General features: G+C 39.5%; 1 protein-coding gene across 3 annotated transcripts in view; it reads right to left on the reverse strand.

The window, feature by feature from the left end:
- Positions 1 to 290: 290 nt before the first annotated feature.
- The window catches only part of smarcc1a (SWI/SNF related, matrix associated, actin dependent regulator of chromatin, subfamily c, member 1a), a 31,142-nt gene continuing 9,770 nt past the window's right edge, over positions 291 to 21,662 (reverse strand). For 2 of the 3 annotated variants that reach the window (XM_038282456.1, XM_038282457.1), the window contains 17 exons: positions 20,990 to 21,032; positions 20,826 to 20,863; positions 13,074 to 13,192; positions 12,713 to 12,784; positions 12,488 to 12,601; positions 12,223 to 12,376; positions 11,973 to 12,080; positions 11,811 to 11,873; positions 11,392 to 11,650; positions 10,802 to 10,963; positions 9,851 to 9,906; positions 6,136 to 6,289; positions 5,855 to 6,033; positions 5,616 to 5,750; positions 1,921 to 2,302; positions 1,625 to 1,750; positions 291 to 384 (listed from right to left, as the gene is read on the reverse strand). In XM_038282456.1, coding sequence (XP_038138384.1) covers positions 293 to 384; positions 1,625 to 1,750; positions 1,921 to 2,302; positions 5,616 to 5,750; positions 5,855 to 6,033; positions 6,136 to 6,289; positions 9,851 to 9,906; positions 10,802 to 10,963; positions 11,392 to 11,650; positions 11,811 to 11,873; positions 11,973 to 12,080; positions 12,223 to 12,376; positions 12,488 to 12,601; positions 12,713 to 12,784; positions 13,074 to 13,192; positions 20,826 to 20,863; positions 20,990 to 21,032 — 2,256 coding nt within the window. In that variant the 3' untranslated portion in view covers positions 291 to 292. The remainder of the gene's footprint in view (positions 385 to 1,624; positions 1,751 to 1,920; positions 2,303 to 5,615; positions 5,751 to 5,854; positions 6,034 to 6,135; positions 6,290 to 9,850; positions 9,907 to 10,801; positions 10,964 to 11,391; positions 11,651 to 11,810; positions 11,874 to 11,972; positions 12,081 to 12,222; positions 12,377 to 12,487; positions 12,602 to 12,712; positions 12,785 to 13,073; positions 13,193 to 20,825; positions 20,864 to 20,989; positions 21,033 to 21,662) is intronic. The other variant, XM_038282458.1, reaches the window with a different exon arrangement.

Genomic DNA, 21,662 nt, shown 5'->3' on the forward strand with positions numbered 1-21,662 from the left:
AGAAGGAGGATTTTTCAAAAATATTTTCTGTCTCCTTGTTTGGTTTTTCTATTCACAGGATCGTTGTCTCCAGCCTCGCTTTTGCTCAGAGTGTAAAACAGTGTTTATTACTAGATGAACCTCGCCGCTGTGCCCTGTGCCCTTTTTGCCAAGGAGCCCAGACTGTGGGACTGTGTGTCTGAGGGAGAAAGTTTATGGTTGCTTGAATGTGAGGGAGAAAAACTTAGCGACAAGCAAAGGTCAGAGACAGAGTTTTAGCTTTATGCACGTGTGCTTCTTCTGTTTGTTTGTCTTAGTTTTCAGACACTCGTCCAGTTGGAGGCGCGGGAGGAGCAACAGGAGCCACAGGCATGGCCTCAGGCTGTGCAGGTGGCGGGCCAGGATCTGCAGACAGAAACATGCTAGTTTAAAACAATCTGTGAGATGTCACTTTACCTTTACAGAGGCAGCTAATGTACAGATTTGAGGTTCTACTGAAACAACTAGAATATACTCCAGTATGTCTTTAAAGGTGTGGTATGTGTAACTCAATAACCTATAAACAAATGGTTTAAGTATTTCATCAAACAAAGGCAAAGAAAAAGAATAAAAATGGTTCGAGTCCAAAAGCATTTTTCCAGAACTCTGCAATAGCATCAGAATAAGAGAATGGTTATCAGTAGGGCTGGGCGATAATTCAATAACGATATATATCGATCGATAGACGTGTGGCGCAATAGAAAAAAAGAGGGTCGATAAAAGTTCGATAAAAAAGAAACGCAGTTTTCCTTCCTTCTCATTGTAGCCTAGCATGTACGTTTATGCTAGTCACTGCTTCCTTCCAACCAATCACAATCACGGACCCAGGCACGCCGTCACAAAGCGTCGCCCTCTCAAACCACAACACAGAGCACATGAAGATGTAGCAAGGAGAGGCGGAGGAAATTGTTCCAAAGAAGGGTTTTTGTAATTCGGCAGTCTGGCAGTATTTCGGTCATGGCAAGTGGGACCAAAAACAAACCACAGTCATCTGGAAAATGTGTCGGGAACCAGTGAAAACAAAGTCTGATAACACAACCAACTTTTTTTTTTTTTTTTATCATCACAGCCGCAGGAGTACGAGCTGTGTAGGCCCCACGCGGCTCTCCTCCGAGGAATCTTCGGAAAAAATATATATATTTTCAGTTCTGGGCAGTTTCCCACGTAGTTCTAACAATTGAGATAAAAATGCTGAGGGGCCAGAAACTTCAAAGTAATAACTCAGGTTAAAGCAGGAAACGGGGGCGGCGGCGGTGGGGGGGCATTTATTTATTTGTTATATTTATTTTGGTCACTTTTCTGGTCACTTTAGTTTATTCTTTGTCAGTATTTAATAACATAACTCAGGTCTCTTAAGTTATTTTTCTTTAAAACAATTCTGTTATGGTTAAAAAAGTTGGTTAAATAAAGATTTAATTCGAAGTCTGTGTTTGTGTTTTTTATTAAAATTAAATCATTTAGCAATATTATAAAAAGTCCAGGCAGAGCTGCACATAAAATATGGTTTCAAATCTTTTCAATAATTATCGATATCGATCAATATGCATTTTTTTTTTATCGATAAGCTTTTTTTCTATATCGCCCAGCCCTAGTTATCAGTACGTACACATGCCATTGGGGGCTCCGGGGTGGCGTGGGGGCATCATGGGTGGCATGCCGCCTGCAGGTGGGCCGGCAGAGGGCGGACCGGACAGCATACGTGCCGGCATCGGCTGGCCCGGTTCCATTTGTCCTACAGGAAGACAAGCAGTTGGCAGGGGAGATTTACAGCATTACAATTTTATTATTTCCTTCCTTTAAAGGTTCTGCATTGCTCTATCCAAGCTTAAAATAAAAATAAATAAAACCTTTTTACATTTATATGTTCATTAGATTATTTTAAACATTAATCTAATCTCTTGCCTGTCTGTCCTGGGTGGTGGGGGGCCATGGGATGATGGCCCATTGGGGGAAATCCTGGATGCATTGCAGCTCCCGGCGATGGTCCTCCATGGTGGGGGGGAGGTCCTCCATGGGGTTGCTGGGGTCCTCCATGGTGGGGGGTAGGAGGCCCTACGTGGTGGGGTGGGGGCCCGCCATGGTGCATGCTGTGAGGAGGGGGACCAGGGTGGGGCCCGGCAGCAGGATGGGGTCCTGATCCAGAGCCCTGTCCTTGTGCCTGAGCGGCTGCAGCAGCAGCAGCTTGCTGCTCCATCTGCTGTCTTGCCTTCATCTCGGCATATTTCAGCTGCTCCATGTGGAAGGCCTGTCGCTCGGTGAGGAGCTGCTGCCTCTGAAGTTCCAGCTGCATTAAAAAAAGACCATGAAACATTCAAAAGGGCTCCTTTCTTCAAGAAATCTTGGTTCTCTCTTCCCTGTTGGCTAAACCTGACACATCTAACTAGGCATAAAATGTTATGATAATAAACGGGCAAATGAGATTTAATTTTCTGCTAAAACTATGTTGAGGATTAGGAGAGCTCTGTGAGTTTACTTTCTCTCCATCTTTTACCATCATTTTCCATCCAGCAAAATCACATTTCAGCTTTGATCATTCCAATAAAATCTGTCTGCTCCAATTAACGCATCCCTTAGGGAGTACTGGAAACAGTACAGGAAACACTGTGGGAATAAAGGCCTTGCTCAGGGACCCGGGGCAGCAGCCTGTAGGACAAAAACGGGGAAATTTTGAGAGTTCCTGGGACACAAATGTGTTGTTCTCTAACCATGAGGCCACATCTTCCTATGTAGGACAAATTCTTAATCATATAATTTTGTTTAATAAGGACCTCTGATAAGAATGAGATCTTAACAAATCTAATAAGCTGCCAGAAATATTTTATTTCTTTATAAATGGAATGATGAGTTTGGCTCCTACAATCTGAGGCCGATCTCTAAAAATCAAAAAGAGAACAGCAGCATACTTTAAAGAAAAAGCGAGCGTCGGTTGCATCTGGGATTCCTTAAAAGAACGCACCACTTCCACATCCAGTGGTACCGAGGGGGAAGAGTGATGGGAGAAATTTTGATGAATGAAAATGAAGATATGTGGGGAAATTGGAGGCTATCATAATCTCTACTACCAGTATTCCTGATATCATTCATCCCTACTTGAAAACAACCTGCACTAACCAGTGAACATCTGTTCGTTGCTAAATTCATAGAAAAATGAAAAGCAAATATTGATTATTTTGTCATTCTTTCTTCTTCAGTTTAGGGCTTAGAGTGTCCTACATCTTAAAAAAAAATAACATTTGATGATCAGACTGACACCTCTGTAGTTAATCACTGATGCCTCTATAAACTTGTAGTCTATTTTGTTAAATGCGTTGGAAGTTCCCGTGCAGCACAGCAGACGTGACGACAAAAGCATCCACGTTAAATGGCTCCAAACTAGCAAAAAATAGAAGCATTATAATCAAGATGGATTTTATGGATACTAAGAAGCGACCGTCATTTAGCTCAACTCAGACATCAATATTAACTCCATGTCAGGTGAAAAAAATTAAAATATGTCTGGGCTAAAAGAAGAAGCTGATGAGTGCTGCAGTTCTACGATTTGGCCACAGGTGGCAGCATCATGAGAAAACTCCATAATGCCTCTTTAAAAAATGGCTGAATTAAATTCTTATTACTCCGCTTTCCCAGAGTCCTCGTAATCATCTGATTAAAGTGTGCGTGAGCAGGAACATTTCTAACTAGGTCAACACACCGGCCCTTAAAGACTGGAGCTGCCAGTTTCTGCCCCAGACTGGAATACAATCTTGTGTTTCTCTGTTGTTCTGTGTGCATCTTTACAACCCTGATGTTTTATAGCTGCAGCTCAGGTTTTGGGTTCTCTCCAGTTCTACAAAAATGTCTTCAAACTGCTCTTTTCATGCAGTGTTTGCATATGTGAAACTGGGCTTCGCTCCAAATGCTGCCTCCATGAAGCCACAGTTTTCCATTCCCACCAGCGTCGCCAGGAAACATGCATTGAAACTCATAACCTAAATCCGTCAGTTGTCCCATCAAGACCATCAAAATGCATCACCAAACAACTGCTTTGTACTTGAAAACTGTTTTTAACTTCTGTTTCCGCTTCAGTGTCTTTAAAAAAACTCATTAAGTGAGAACATCTGCTAATGGACACCATTTCCTGCTACGCCATCAAAACAACAAAACTAAGTCATATAGAAAACGTGACAGACGGGTATTGTGGACAAGAGTTATTAGTCAATCTACTACTAGCCATCTTAGTGCAACAACTGTACGAGGAAAAAACAACACCCATGTTTAATAAAAAAAAAAAAAAAACAGACGCATATACATTATTAAAAATTTGCAGAGCAGGAAAACAAAAAAGAAAGAAAAAATTCTTTTATTATAGACTGATCTTAACAAACAGACAGCTACTGTTCGACTTTTAAGAGTCATTTATCTTTTGAAGGCAGACATGTCAGCATATTATCTTGTAGTTTTCCGAACATAAAGCTCAATTCATGTCATAGGTTAGGGTTTTCAAAGGCTTTTTTTCCTCTTTTTTTCTGCCGTTTCACATTTTATTTTGATTTTATTTATTTTATTTTTTTTCATTTAACATTAGTTGGCTATTGTGTTAATAACTTTTTGGACTCCTTTTCTTTTTCACATTTTAAAGACTTGCATATACCCATCTGCTTTCATTGCATACATTAATCCATTTGCCACTGATGGACCTGAATTCTGAAAACAAAATATCCACAATGCATTAAATGTTTTTGTTTACAACAGAGAAAATAAACATGTATCATGGATTTCACTTAGCTTTCTATAACATTTGAGCCATGTTTATAATTTTGATAAAAAAAAAATAAATTCAGATCAAGGACAACATAATTCGTCATGTTTACAAAAATTAGGTGGGATTATTTATATATCCAACCGATATGATCATGGAAAGACTCCCTCAGAGCCTTTTACAAGTAAGTCTTTTAGAAGTAGGCACGGCTCTGGTTGTTGGGATTGTGGTGCAATATGGCTTTAAAAGTTATGGTTACGGAACTGCCGACGTTTTTTTTGCTACATTTTTTCTTTCAGAGTTGTCTACACCGAACTCTTCCATTGCTTACAAGAAGCATTTATGAGGAAACTATCTTTGGAAGACTTTATTCTAAATGATATATGTCCATTCCTGGAAATGTATCTCTTTAATGTAGGCATGATTTCAAAATGAACTCATTTACTAGCTAAAAAATACTTCATGTCTTTTCAATTGGAAAATGTGCTCATCTTGATCAAAACTACATTTTCCATCCAAATGTTTTCCACAGTGAGGTAATTTGTAGCACTGTTGACTTGTTGTGACAAGAAGGTTCCGGGTTTAATTCCCGCCCCGGATCTTTCCGCATGCAGTTTGCATGAACTGGTACTACAGCTTTCTCCCACAGTCCAAAAACATGACTGTTAGGTTGATTTGCATCTCTAAATTGTCCTTATGTGTGAGTGTGTGAGCATGATTTTATGTCTTTGTTTTGTCCTGCGACAGTCTGGCAACCTGTCAAGGGTGTACCCCGCCTCTCGCCCATAGACTGCCGGAGATAAGCACCGGCCCCACCGCGCCCCCCAGGGAATAGGCGGAATTTTTCATCCTGACTTACAGCTTCTTTCTCTCGGTCCATGATGGTCTCAAGCTCTTCAAAGTGCCTCAGCTTGATCTCCAACTTCTTCATCTGAGTTTCCACCAACAGGGCAACCAGAGATTTAATTTTCCTTTCCTCAACCGCTGCCAAGTGCTGAAAAGAATAAATAAACATATAAATATCAAAGTAAACAAAGAAAAATATTGCAGGCCAACACAGTAGAAACAAATGAAGTCAGCTAAAGTTTAAGGCCTCACCTTGGCCTTGGTGGCAGCAGAAGCCAGAGCAGCAGCGGCTGCTGTGGCGATGTTACCCTCCCCAATGTCGTGTTCCAGCTTCTTCTGCTTTTCGTCTCCCTCCTCGCTGGCTGCCTTTTCCTCCTTATCTTTCTCCTGCTCTGAAGGTGAGGTGTCCATACCTTCATCCTTATCTTTATCTGAAAGGAACAGTTATAAGCAGTGAGCTAAATATAAACACCTACAGTTTAGTTGCGTGTTTAACCAATGACTTCTTCCATGTTTTCATAGATCCCAGTTACCTGCTGAAGCTGTCTTGGCCTCCCCTTCCTCGTCTTTCTCTTGCTCATGCTCTGAGGCCTCTGTTCCCTCCTTTTTCACCTTTTCTGTGGTCTCCGCCTTGTCGCTTTTCTCTGCAGACTCACTGGGCTTTTCTGCCTCATCTTTCAGCTCAGCCTGCATAATGTAAACACATAAGAAATGCGAGAGATTAATTTAGAAAAATATGTAATTCAAGTAGGTCTGACTGTAAAAATAGTTCTATAAAAACATTTTTATTACTGAATCGGTGGGCTGTGGCCTTTTTCAAATCTTCATAAATGGAATGCAACTGGCTCTCTAAGAAAATGTTAGAGAACTACACAATCAATGCTAAAAATAAAAACAAAATACATGCTAGTATGTTATTACTGCTGTCATGAACTCTTGTTTTTTTTCCTTTCATAGGAAGTGCACTTGGCCAAGGTTTCTGATAGTTTTGTTTTTCTATGGCCCCAGCCTGTCATGGTAGATTACTGCTCAAACCACGTCTGATGGGGTCTTTTTCTTTTTAAAAAGGTGTCATTTCACACCATTTTTTCCTCACGTGCTTGATTATAATGTTGGACTGCTCCAAAATAATTGAATTTGTTTAATCAGCAAGGGTAGGTTTGATCAGGCATTAGCCGCTGACAATAAACTAAAGTCAATTTAATTGTTTAAAATTACAATTTGGACTGAACTAGGCATTATTTTACTGCTTATAAGACTAGGCTTATAACTTTTTGAATAAATTTTCCAGTTATCCCATGCAATCTCTACAGTAATGCTGTTACAGGCTTAGCCTGCTGGAGGACAAAGGGACCATCTGGTCTTCATCCCGGAGAGAAATATCAGCTGGGATCATAATTATTATTATATCATAACAATGATGCTGATTTTTATTGTTCAGTCAGTCTGTCAGAACACATAGAGTTAGTGTTACTAACTTCTTTCATCCCATAGACTGCAAACCTGGTTCAGAGTTTATCTGCTTAACTGTTTCTTTTCTAGACAAATGCCACCTTTAGACAGGGTATATGCAGGAATTATTATGTTGAATGTAATGCCTTTAAATAACTTTTTAATACAGTCACAACACTTAAGCTGCAGATAAAACTTTTCGACTTCTTTTGGGAATAACTAATCATAAAGTTGGTGACATTTTTTTGTTTTTTCATTGCTCTCGCTGCTCTGAGCATTAAGTCCCTGCCAGCTATTGTTTAAAGGAGAAGTTCGGTTTTTTACACTTTAAGCCCATTTTCTGTAGTGTCCAGGATGAAATCGAATGAAGGACACCAACATTTTGACAATTGGTCCTGTCTCTGCTTTTTGGCTCATTTAGAATCAACCCCTGGCTGCTTTAGAATGGCTAGCATAGAGCATGTCCGATAATGTCCTTAAAACAACCTTAAACGTTCTTTTTTTAAAATATGCTACTCACCGTGTCGTCAGCGCTGTTCAATGACGTTCCAAAAAAAGTTTCGTGAAGAAAAAACGTTCCTGTAGTGTTTTATTTAGCATTTTGTAAATCCCATTGAGTTCTGTAGGAATAGTCAATATTCCCCTGCCACCGGAAACGGAAATGGGGCCTGTTTACACAGTTGTAGTCTTTTCGCTTCACTCTGTGTACTCCGACGTCGAGAATCAAGAATCCACCTTTCGTATTCCATTTTCAGAGTTTTTTAAAGTGTTTAACAGAGACGTTAGCACCTCGACGTCGGAGTACGCAGAGTGAAGCGAAAAGACTACAACTGTGTAAACAGGCTCCATTTCCGTTTCCGGTGGCAGGGGAATATTGACTATTCCTACAGAACTCAATGGGATTTACAAAATGCTAAATAAAACACTACAGGAACGTTTTTTCTTCACGAAACTTTTTTTGGAACGTCATTGAACAGCGCTGACGACACGGTGAGTAGCATATTTAAAAAAAAGAACGTTTAAGGTTGTTTTAAGGACATTATCGGACATGCTCTATGCTAGCCATTCTAAAGCAGCCAGGGGTTGATTCTAAATGAGCCAAAAAGCAGAGACAGGAGCAATTGTCAAAATTTTGGTGTCCTTCATTCGATTTCATCCTGGACACTACAGAAAATGGGCTTAAAGTGTAAAAAACCGAACTTCTCCTTTAAGGAGACCTGTTAGGCTTGGTGTTACATTAAAAAGAGCTTGTTATAAATACTGTTTCCTGGCAACAATGGATTCGCACCGAAAACTGTGCAAGCGGTCGAACAAACTTAGCTTAACTTAGGAGTCCAAGCTCAGAAATTTGAGGATAAGTGTATGTGGGACTTTCGCGGCACTAGCGGGAATTTTTCAAAAAGTCTGACATATTGTTTGAGAATGGACTGAAAGAGTTCCTTCTTTTGAAGGCATAAAAATAAATACAAAGTTATGCAGTCAATAAAAAAGGGAACTTTTTAATTTTCGTAATTGTTGCCAATTTAATGCACTACCTTTTTTCAACCCAGTGGAAACCCTGATAGAGCTAGTTTACCATTAATGTTCCTTTGTTTGTTACTTTTTTATATCTGCTGCTATCTCCTTCAACAACCCTCAGTCAGCCTCGGCAGAAGGCCACTCTCACCGAGCCTGTTCTGCTTATTCCTGTTAAATCTGAGATTTTCCTTTCTAATGTCCCTGCATGCATCCTTTGCGTAAAGGATCTTTATAGAGTCAACAACAAAATGCAAGCAAATATCTACCGTCACCACACATCTAAGATGAGCGTGTCCTGGAAAATCAATGAGTCGATGCAATCAGCTTTCCTTTGTTAAAAAACATTTTACCAATCTGACTGTTTAATCCAAATGAATTGTCTCTGTAAAGTGCCTCGACGAGATGTGTTGTTAATTGGCCTTGCATAAATAAACGGAACAACCTGATCTGAATACCATTATTTTTCTAATTGAAGTGAATTTAATTCAACCTGTACAATGTCACATTAACTGCTGAAAATCAGCATCATTTAGAAAGACTACAGGGATACTAAATAAATTCCTAAGCCATGTAGCTTATTAGTTTAAATCTCACAATGACAAAAGTGTGTTATAGTTGTTAATGAGGTAAACTGAGAGTGAGCTAGTACATAGACACAATGCTCACTTTGGAAAAGACATTACCTTCACCTGCAGATCCTAGTGTAGGAGGGAGATGAGAAATAAATGCAGATGAGGGAGAAAATAAACTTTAACCATCTCTATCGGGAGAGCTAGAACTTATGAGAGGAACATGGATAGCTGCCAAGGACTATTTTGCACCTTAGCAGATTTAAATGGTGCATTGATGTCCCCGATAAAACATAATCAATGATTCTGACTGCATATGTAATTACAACAACAACAAAAAAGATTAGTCTTTTAATAACTTGACAAAAGCCAAGTAAATGGTAAAAACTCAATTTATATATCACTGACAATAAGAACAATTATTTTTATAGTTAACAAATACATCTTTTTAAACTTGAATAAATGTAACCTTTTCTATAACAAACAAAGTAAAAAAAAAAGCTATACTGACATAAGAAAGAGCTGTGAAGCATTTAAAGATTTGTAGGGATGAAATTTTGAATGACTCAGAGTATTTGTTGTTTTCTCCAAGGATTTATCCGCACTGGTTTCTTTCAAATGTTTCATGTTTGTAGGGAGGGCTTGTTAAAATGTTTCCAACAAGGATGTTTAAAAAGAATAAAACAGACAAGTGGTTGTTTTTCCTCACCTTGTCAGCCTGCTGGGAGTCTGAATCTGTTTCCATCTTTTCTGGTTCTGGGGTTTCTGAGTGAGAACATGAAATAAACTACACATTAGGAAAATATAATATATAGAAACTCATTTCCTCTTATTAGTAAAACTTATTTTATTCAGTCAGACAAAAGCCCTTAAGGAATCAGGTAACCCGTAATTTAAATTCAATTCAGTTTATAAACAGACCATTGGGAAAAATGTGAAAGCTTTTGAGAACAAGTGAGCAGCTTTATATACGTTTACCGCTATGAGTTAAACCATGTCACAGATGCACTTAGGCAAATGTTAAGGGCCCGAATATTGACTGTGGGTCAGGTGATTGCTTTAGGGCGAGTGAGAACTGGAGCACATTTTGGCTTATTGATCATTGCTGTAGTTCAAGAGGGCAGTAATTCAGGCACCAAAGCCATTTTATCAGAGATGGCTGCATAAGACACATTTTTAAAGACCAAACAGAACAAAAAAAAAAAAAAGGGAAAAAATTGAGAAGCACTGAATGATGACCCAGTTTTCTGTTTTCCCTCCACCCAAACATTATGCTCCATCTGCCACTGTTCCTTTAATCCACTGGTTACTGCAGCACTATAAACACAGACCAATATCTAAACTGCTCAGCACATGCTGACAAAAACAGATGCAACCCCAGATCATTTCAATATCATAAAAGAGTCATCAACTCCTACTGGCATTCATGAGGATTCTTCGTGAAATATTAACCCATTCTAAGAGCCCTTATGTGCATTAGAAGACCTTTCTGCATTCCCTCTGATAATGTGACTATATGGCGCCATCTAGTGGCGGCCACTTTTCATAACAGTTTATTGTCTAAATAGATTGATTCCAGTAAAAATATAGTATATTTTTTTTCAATGAGATAAAATAATTAGAGCAAAGATCACCACTATGATTGTACGATGCTATTTACCTGTTTTTTCTGGCTCCTCAGGGGCTGTTCCGGCAATCCCGCTGCTCTCCAAGCCGAAGGTAGGATCTACTTTGCCTGTGTTCCTTGCTGCCTCCTGCACCTTTTTGACATGAGCTTCAACCAACTCCGCTGGAACTTCCTCACGCACACGAGAGAACTCTTCTGCAAAAGGAGAAAAGGCCTTTTTACCTAAATGTCCTGTAAATATCCCCAGGACTAAAGCAATACACTGTGAGCTTAAAACTGCTTATAAGTGCATGGAAAACTCCACAAATGCAGTGATTTCTTTTGTTTATTGATACCACAGAGAAAGTGGAAAACCAGAATCTCAAATGTTGAGAAAAAACTGAAATCACAATTAATTTGAATTATATTCTGTTTATCATTTAAGGAAAAAATTAAAAATCGGACCAAACAGGCTAATTTCTCGAACCAGCCTTGGTGTTTGGATATAACTCCCTTTATGCACAGGCCATATTTTCCTTTAATTTCTTTCTGCTATTATTATTTTTTAATTCCTGACCATTAACACTTAAAAGTGCATTTATATCAGTATCACCTAAGTAAATATTAATGTAAGCAAGACTCACCTAGAGCTGCTTTGGCTGCAGCAGATGCCACCCTGGGATCCACAACAGAAGCCAGGAAGGCTACTGTGCTCATCACAGGGTTTCCAGACTGGCTGAAGGGAATAGGCTGGTAGGCCAAAGGACCCAGGGACGTTTCTGTGCTCTCGAGATATGGATCTTCTATGGGCAGCCGCAGGAAGTGCAGGATACATTCATCTTGGGTGCGTGAACCAACATGTTCTGAAACTTTGTTCCAGTCGTCTTTGTACATCTCCAGGGCCTGTAAGCAGCACAGATACAAGTTTATTGGTTTCAGGAGGAAAATGATGACAAAGGGTGCAGGTATAAACATCTGTAGTTTATATGATGTGAGAAAATGATGGAGTGACTTACAGAATAAAAAAGAAAATGAAAAGCAGACAGATATTAAAAAGACACACCTCAAGCAGCAGTAGAGTCTCTTGCTCAGTCCATTCTCTGGTGGTAGTGGCACCTTTTCCCTGCTGTGATTCAAAGCAAATACATTATTAAATTAAAGAATATTTTTTTTAGATTCTAAGAATGTAACATGTTTACATGCACAAATCATGTTAAGCTCTCACCTTGGCGTTTTTCTTGTAGAGGTCGGGCCGGAGGCCAAAGTTCTGCAGGTCAATTGGTTTGTCTTTGGCCTTATCTGCAAAGTTAGGCATTGGCTGTGGAGGAGGAATCTGCAGAAATCAAACACTTACTATTAGAGATGTAACCTTAACCTTTTTGCTTTAAAGATTTATTCATGACGTGTACTGTGGGAAATTGTAAAAAAAAAAAAATAATAATAAAAAATAAAAAATGTCGTCCTATGCTTCTTACAGGTGGTGGTCGGTGGTTGAGGGGCATGAGTCCAGAGGGTGTGTCAGCCAGCACGGTGAAATGAGGTGTAGGAGGGGGCCCCATGGGCAGGGGGCGACTTTCAGCATCCACCTGGTAATTTACTAAACCCCACTGCTCCAGGAAGGCATGAACTCTGAAGACAAGAAAGGAAAAACAATTTAAGTTGTGATTAAGTTGCAAAGTGCATTCACATATTCTTTTTTTCAACAGAACTAAAACTGTGTATAGATCAAATTTAGCGGACCTCATGATGGCACAGACATCGCCAGTCAGGTTTCTGCGACAGGAGGTGGAGGTCAGGTATTCTTGAGGGTTCAGCCGATACGTGTCAATCATGAAGTTACGATAGGCCAGGTATCTGTCCAGGAGTCACAACACATGAAAGTGAACAACATAGCATGAATATGACAGTTTTCTCACTCAAAATGAAACTTGCTGTGGATGAAGTAAGAATGAAAATCTAACTCACATTTCTGGAGTTTTGGACTTATTCTTTCCATTAAAGAACTCTGGAAGGGCTCTTCGTTCGATTTCGTGGATGCTAAAAAGGGAGAAAAAAACAACAAAAAAACAGATCAAACAGAGCAAAAACCTTTTTACGAGACTTATGATCTGCTTTGTCATAAACATATTCACAAAAACTTGAATTTGTAAAAAAAAACAAAAAAAAAAAACAAAAACAGTATCATACACACAGGTCCAACTCCAACTTCCCCCAATTTTCCAAATAAACCTGATTGGTTAGACCTTTTATATCAAATTACACAACATGGCCTAAAGAGCAGCAGAAGACAGAATAATTGAGAGGTTTTCATCTCCTCAGAACTAACCTGTTGTAGTCGAACCAGGCAGAGTAGCTGGGAATGATGATGTGATGCGTCTGTTCAGTTACATTGTCCTCGCCAGCATCCATCCGATTGACTTCTCCCTTGCCTTGCTCATCATCGTCCTGTAGACGAATTTCAAAATCATGTTTTAACTAGAAAAAGCTGTTTCTGAGAAACAGCAAAGTGGGAATGCTTTTTTATGCTGAATGAGAAAAGAAAAAGTTAGCTAAAGAAACTGTATAACGTAAAAGAGGCACAAATTAGCTGAAGAACATATCAAAATGTGATAGGAAGTAATCAGAAACTTTAAACAGCAGAAACCAGTAGAATCATCTGAAGATTTTGTAGGATAGAATCATTTGGCAAAATAATGGCAAAAACACACTCATCTTAAAAGCAAAACATTTAAAGTTGATTAACCAGAAGAAAAAGTCCAAAAGTATCTGTTTACCTGGAAGTTGACAGAAGTAAAGCATCAACTTACGATGTTAGCAGATGCTTTATTACAATGGAAACGTTAGAGCTTCATTAAGAAATGTGCACTTAGGTGTGTTGTCAACAGGCCTTGGTAGTGTAATTTGAAGAAATTGGTTGAGTTCGGGTCGTAGCTATGAACCATACGGCACAATAAATGAGTGTGCATAAGGAAGAGGCTTTTATTTTATCAGTCCTCATAGTCTTATTTTGAAATTCTACCATAGCTTTGTGTCAAGGGAAGGGTCATGCCCAGCAGTGATATAGAATCCATTTCTAAATGTGAAATCACTGGTTTTCGATGTAATTGGGTAAATAGATGCTGTATTAGAGCGTAAATGGGAGACTTTTAGCGTGAAATTTGCTCTGGGGTGTGTTTTGAAAAGGTCCCTAGAGTCTAATAGAAACTAGTTGGTTGAGTTCGAGTCACAATGCTGAGCCATTTGCATCAATTAATACACCAGTGCAATATAGAGGCTTTTATTTTGTAGGGTCCCTGCAGTCTTATTTTGAGAATCTAGCAGGGTTGTGTGTTGAGAAAAAGGTCAGACCCAGCAATGATACTTGATGACTTTCCAGTCATTAAATCACTCTTTTCCCCCATTGTCTCCCTGGCAATGGGAGGCTTTTATTTTGAAAATTTCTGTGGGGTGTGTTTTGAAAAGCCCCCTAAGGTCTAATTTCTAAAAAGGGGTTGAGTTTGTGGCATAATGTTGAGCCATATGCTGCAACAAATATATGAGTGTAATGTAGAGGCTTTTATTTTGTAGGGTCCGTGGAGTCTTATTTTGAAAGTCTATCAGGGTTGAGTGTCAAGGGAAGGGTCATGCCAGTAGTCATATAGCATCCTTTTCCAAATGTTAAATCAGTGTTGTCTCCCTCCATTAAATTAATATGTGCTGTATAAAGTGGCAGAGGTAGGCATTCCCTTTGAAGCTTGGTTACCTTGACGACGCTTAAAGAGCCTGTCAGTGACACAGAGAAAAGCGCAGCACTATTGTTCCTTCGCTCTCAGGCTTTTTTGAATGGGAAAAACAGCTCTGAACAAATGAGTGCTGAAGGCAAACCGTAAATGGTATCTAAAAAATTCTTTCAATCTAAGCGACAGCTATCCCTTGTCTCCAATAGGAGTAACTTTCATGGCTCTCGCTCATTCACAACTTTAATGGGAAGGAGAAATAAAAAGGTGTGTCACACCTGCTCCTCTCATTAAATAATATGTAGCTTCTTGTTAGAACTGAGCTCTCAAAAGCCAAACCAACCCTCCAAACAAACCAGTGGTGAGCCAAAACCGTAAATGGTTTCCAAAAAATTATTTCCGTCTAAGTGACAGCTATCCCTTGTGTCCGATTGGGATAACATTCATGTCTGTAGCTCTTTTACAACCCTAATGGGAAGAGAAACATAATGGTTTGTCCCACCTTCTCGTCTGATTGGATTACATGCGCACCTCAGGTTCACTGAGCTTCCAGGTGCTGAAAAACCCCACAAACAAGTGGTGAGCCAAAGCTGTATAGGGTGTTCAAAAACTTCCTTTACTATGGGTGTCAGCCATCCCTCGGCTTCGGTTATGCCAAATGTCATGTTCCTACTAAAGACTATTTGGCCATGGTGACGATGTAAAAATGTGTTTTTTCCTAGTCTGAGGATTTTTCTCACAATCAACGTTTTCGCATACCCGAAAAAGTCAGCTAAACAGCTAAACTATAAATGATATTGAAAAAAATCCTTCAATGTAAGTGCTAGTAGGGTCTGAAGATGTTCTATACCAAGTTTCATGTTTGTACATCAAACAGTTTAGCAATGGCAGCGATACGAAAATATGTGTCGTTTTGGATTTTTGTCTGTGATTTTTGGAAAGTCTCTCATTGGATTTCTATTAGGGAAGTGTGGACTTCTTCGTGGTCTAGGGCAAACTGTAGGAAAACTGTAAATCCCACACAAATGAGGAATACATTTCCTGAATCCTGAGTGAGTGAGTTGAAGCTGTTTGGCATGAGTGAAATGTTTGAAAACCCTAGAGTGACCACACTCTAGCAGCTGAACATTCCGTCCATAGACTTCCATTATAAATGTGAAAATCTGTAAAAATTATTTAAACGTTTGAAGCTTCACTGAAGCAAACCTGTAAAAGTTAGTAAAAAGCTGAGTTAAACATTAATAGCAGAAAGATATGGAAACATTTTAAAAGTTGAATGGTGTTTCTAGCTGAAAGTATGCTGAAGTAGTTAAAGGTCAAAACGTTGAAGTATTATCTGAATTTAGCTAAAATCTAAGAATTCTAAATGCATTTCAATGGGACAAAAAAACAAACAAACACAGAAAAAGCTGAATATCGAGAAGAAAAAATATATATATATATATATATATCTTTACCAAAAGACATAGCAGAATTCTCCTGAACAAGCTGAGCATTTTGATACAAAAATTTTTGAAATTGGTTGAAAACTTATGCATTCCCACTTGATTATTTATTCTTTTGTGGATATAAAAAATATTGTGTTGCTATAACTTGTTTGTCAATTTAAAATGCTATTCATGTTTGAATATTTTTTTCTATATCATCATCAGTGACTTTGCTTTATAATTGAAGTGGATTAGCTTTTGATTATGTTCAATCAAAGCCAATAGCTCTGCTAAAGTTGTCCTTAGTCCCATATAAAAGTGGAACCTTTGTTCTATGCCATCTGCTCAGTCTTATCCACCAGTATCTTTAGCTACTTTGCAGTCATGTGACCAAAGTTCCATTCAGTGGAAAGGCTGATCTGGGATCAGTGACTGTTTCCATGGTGATAGATATGACATCATCAGTCTAAAATTCTATAATTCTAGAAGCCTAGTCTAGTGCACAGTCCAGACACATTCTTGAGAGAACAGTTTCACTTAGCAGCACCTTGTTAAAAATAAGACAATGGAGAATATTGGAGCCAATCAACCTTCTAACGTCTTCCAAAGGTTTAACAAGGTCCTAAGCCAAGAAAATGAGGCTTTTCAGCAGGAAATTATGGAGCTGAAGGACAAACTTCAGCAAGCTGAAGACAAAATCCAAGCGCAGATGAGGTCCACCTGCTGCCACACCAAAGAGAAACACCAGAAGGAACTCATTAACTTACAAATGAAATATGAAGACCAAATTTTCCACCTCAACATTAAACATGAGTTTGAAATGCGTTTGGCTGAACTGAAGTTGGAGAAAGCTGAGACAGAGCTTCAAAAAGAAAAGCACCTCAGATTTGAAAGTGAATATAAAAAACTGGAAGCTCTGGAGATCACACAGGCACTTTCCGACAAACTCCAAAAATTGGAGATGTCCAAAGGGTTTTCAGAGAGACGTGAGATGCATAATACCATCAGAGAGCTGCAAGAAAAGCTAGAAAAAGAAAGAGAGCTGAGGTTGCAAGCAGAGACTACAACCTTTGAACAGTTAGAGGCTTTGTGCGAAGAAACGGACAAAGATATCAAGAGAGAGAAAGATCTTCGAATCCAAGTAGAGGCCGAAAAACAGAAGGCTACAGAGATCATACAGATACTCTTCAACAAACTAAAAGATATAGAGAAAAGATTTCAGGAGGGTTCAGCTTCTGTGAAACTGGGTGACCTGGACATAATGAACCTGGACATTCAACAACTGGAAGAAGAGCTTCAAGAAAAGAGCAAAGTAGGGCTCCAGGCACAAAAATGGAAACTAAAAGAAACTCAGAGCACATCCAAGGAGGTCGAACAGAAAAAACTTCAACATGACATCCAGCAGCTGGAAACTTTGCTCCAAGCAGAGAAAAGATTGAGGCTCCAAGCAGAAAATTAAATCTCTATTCATGTAGAAAGCGTCAGCGCTTTGTGTCAAGAACTTAATCAAGAAGTCATAAGGGTACGAGCCTCTTTGGAGAGAAGTGAGGCAGAAAGGCTGAAGGCTGTGGAGAAAAGCCAGACCCTTCTCAGGAAACTAGAGATCAGGGATGATCACTAATGCCATCAAGATGACATCCAATAGTTTAACCTGGACATTGAACAACTGGAAGAACAGCTTCAAGAAAAGAGCAAAGTAGGGCTCCAGGCAGAAAAACGGAAACTAAAAGAAACTCAGAGCACATCCAAGGAGGTTGACCAGAAAAAACTTCAACATGACATCCAGCAGCTGGAAACGTTGCTCCAAGCAGAGAAAAGATTGAGGCTCCAAGCAGAAACTGAAATCTCTAATCATGCAGAACGTGTCAGTGCTTTGTGTCAAGAACTTAATCAAGAAGTCATAAGGGTACGAGCCTCTTAGAAGAGAAGTGAGGCAGAGAGGCTGAAGGCTGTAGAGAAAAGCCAGACCCTTCTCAGGAAACTAGAGATCAGGGATGATCACTAATACCATCAAGATTACATCCAATAGTTTAACCTGGACATTCAACAACTGGAAGAACAGCTTCAAGAAAAGAGGAAAGTAGGGCTGCAGGCAGAAAAACGGAAACTAAAAGAAACTCAGAGCACATCCAAGGAGGTCGACCAGAAAAAACTTCAACATGACATCCAGCAGCTGGAAACGTTGCTCTAAGAAGAGAAAAGTTTGAGGCTTTTGGATTTTGTCTGTGATTTTTGGAAAGTCTCTCATTTGATTTCTATTGGGGAAGTCTGGACTTCTTCGCGGTCTGGGCCAAACTGTTGGAAAACCGTAAATGCCACACAAATGAGGGTTACATTTCCTGAATCCTGACAAAAATCCCTACGTTTAATGTATAATTTATTTCAATTGAGTGAACAATGAGGGAGTGAGAAGAATTTGTTCGGAAAAACCAGAACAGCTCAAAAGCTAGAGCACGCACCCTAGCAGTTGAAGAATTCCGTCCATAGACTTCCATTATAAATCTGAAAATCTGTAAAAATTCTTTTAACGTTTGAAGCTTCACTGAAGCAAAACTATAAAAGTTAGCAAAGAGCTGAGTTAAACAGTAATAGCAGAAAGATACGGAAACATTTTAAAAGTTGAATGGTGTTTCTAGCTGAAAGTATGCTGCAGTAGTTAAAGGTCGAAGAAGATAAAGTTTTAGCTGAATTTTGCTGAAATCTAAGAATTCTACATGCATTTCAATGGGACAAAAAAAAACGCAGAAAAAGCTGAATATCGCGAAAACTAAAAAAATATCTTTACCAAAAGACATAGCACAATTCTCCTGAACAAGCTGAACGTTTTGATACCAAAACTGTTGAAATCGGTTGAAAACTGCGGGACTAGTTAGAGTCAGAAAAAGTTTAAGTGAAAAACAATAAGTGGGAATTCATAAGCATTCCCACTTGAATACATTTATATTATGATTATTTATATATGTCAAAAAGTTGGTTTCTTAGTATAAATATAATTTTGTATCCAGGCTATAAAAACATAACCTGACAACAGCCAGATGCATGTCTCGCTCCGCCTAGCTCCACTCACATACATCTGGGAACCCGCCATAGGAATTGCCTTTACTGAAGGCTGGGCCTTATCAAAACTCCTTGCATATGATTGGATAAGCCACTTGTCTGTCATCTTTATTGACGTGCTATCTCAACCACTCACACCGAAGCTAACCCGTGACGCTGTGAGAGGAGGAGCCATTTGGTAGATCACGCTCTTGCCAAATCCGGTCGGGAGAAGGGCGAAAACATCGTTTCCACCAACAAAAGCCTTCAAAGCCGTTCTCTGATGTTCTTTTGATGAAACAATATCAGATAGATTGGACAACACAGAAGAAATAGCAGCTTCAATGCTAACGCTTGCTTCCTCAATGCGAGCCGCCATTGTTGTTGGAATCTCACGGTCGCTTCTCCACTCCAGGACACACCCACCCTGCGTCCTGATTGGACAGACCATAAATTTGGTTGGGGAAATCACTTTCAATGAGCGGGTTCCCAGATGTATGTGAGTGGAGCTGGGCGGAGCGAGACATGCATCTGGCTGTTGTCAGGTTAATAAAAACAACCCTAACGCCACTAGATGCATGTCTATCAACCTAACAGTTAAAACGGTCGACATTCTTGTTCATAGTTTCACCCATAAAAGGTCAAACTAATATACATTCAGCAAAAGAGGGAGAAAAAAAGATGAGGAAAAATTGTTAATTCTGTGGAAAAATTGCAACTGTATTTCAAAAAGTATCAGACTAGGGTACTAAAAAGGACATTTTAACTGAAACTGGTTTAATTCAACTTGCATGACCTGCACCAGGGTTTCAGCAAGTGGGTTTAAAGCTTGTTAGTCTTTGCAAGACCCAAAAAAACAAAAAGAGAAAATCATTTCTACTTCTCCTACTACACACCTATCTTTTTATGTTACTCATCTCTGCTTGTGACATGTGTGCAGTACAGCAGGACGGAACTGTTGTCTGTTGCGATAAATGCCTTCTAGCCACAATATAACTTAAATTTCTGGCATACTGTTATTCCTGAGATTCGGCATCCATGGACCGAAGCCAGTTATATCATACCTCTGCTAAAGTGGCATAACCAGTGCAGACACAGGAATCAGAAGCAGGGCTAAAGAGACTAAGCTAAGGGCTAACCCCGATGATCCCGTGCCTCTTTCTTACCGACGCATACACAAATATGAAGCAACTAGCACTGCGGATCGATTTTCACACTCTGGAATAGTGCTTACTGATTGCCACAGAGTCCTGGCTGGATCAAATAACATCCCCGATGTGGCTATTGAGCTAGCGGACCATGCTGTCTTTAAAGCTGACCAGACAATAGACTCTAGTCCAAGAGTAGACCACAGATGGAACACTAATGCAACCATTAAACACACTCACTGCTATCGAGACATTGAGTTTATGGATTGATCGGTCTACACTACAGCATTATAATGTTCTACTGCAGCACAATGACTACACTGTCATCCCCAAAAGATACCTACCTTAACCTACTTAAAAAAAAAAAAGGCCAGAAATATCAGCGCAAACTCCTGATACGTCCTGTTCTCACCACTTCCCTCGGGAAAGACAAACCACTTTTTCATTACCCCACCCCTGCCCATCCCACGCAGGGGCTGATGGTTTTTGTATTGTAGCATTATATGGTGTGTTTTTTTTTTTTTTTTACCTCCACCAAGAAGGTTATGTTTTAGGAGAGTTTGTTTGTTTGTCTGTCTATGTTCAGGATAACTTGAAAAGTTATGGACAAGTTCAACAGGGACAATATAGCAATTCAGTTCAACCAAATCCATTCATATAGCTGCGAGAGTTTTGTTTATACAGCAGAACATCTAATTTTGAAAGTTTTATTTGTAATCTATGAAAAAAAGACCTGGATGAGTTTTCTGACCTTTCCTCCGGAGAGCACAGAATCATCTTCCATGTCATCTGGGAAAATACAAATAAGCGTTACATTAGACACAAAGGAGACTGCAAGAAGATGTTTTAAAATGGTTAAACTCTATTATGTTATCAAATACACAACACAGCATGCAAATCCATTTGGATACAAACCCAAATCTGCCATATTCCCTCCCTTGACTGGAGTATTTTCACTAGCTACGTTTACATGCGCAAAATTTCCCCGATCCGATCCAAACCTTGGTTGATCGGAAATTCAAAATCTCCGTTTACATGGACACTAAATGAAATGATCTGATCATGACGTGTGTATACATGTATCAAGCGTTGGATCAGATTAAATCTTTTAAGCATGCGCAGAACTTCCTGCCAAACTTGGCAGTTCTGTCTGCGTCTGGTTTTTGGGAGGCCTGACAAACGAAGCGCTCGGAGCGAGCGGAAAGAAAAAAGGAGAGAGGAGGAAAAAAGCGCTTGGCAGCGAAATGTCCGAGAGAAAATGTAGAGAATGAGCGATTGAACCGGCGTGGGAGAGCGAGTGGGCTGTGGAGAGAGAAAAGAGGAAGAGGAGGAGGATAAATTCCTGCTTCCTGCAGCTTTAAATTAACTTATAAGTCAGCGTTCCTAGACTCCCCCCGCCATGTTGTTCACAGCGAGAGAGACCGGTGATTTCCTGTTGTTGACAAGGCGGAAAACGTCACTCTGACGTCGCACACATGCGCAGTGAAGATTATTTTACTCTTTAGATCCGAATGGGTGTTTACATGGACGCCAATCGGAATGGCGATCGGCAAAAACCACCTCTCTCATTCGGAATTAAATTTAGATC

The sequence above is a fragment of the Cyprinodon tularosa genome, unplaced genomic scaffold, assembly GCF_016077235.1.
Source record: "Cyprinodon tularosa strain WSP-4 unplaced genomic scaffold, ASM1607723v1 ctg183, whole genome shotgun sequence".
In the NCBI taxonomy this organism is placed as follows: domain Eukaryota; kingdom Metazoa; phylum Chordata; class Actinopteri; order Cyprinodontiformes; family Cyprinodontidae; genus Cyprinodon; species Cyprinodon tularosa.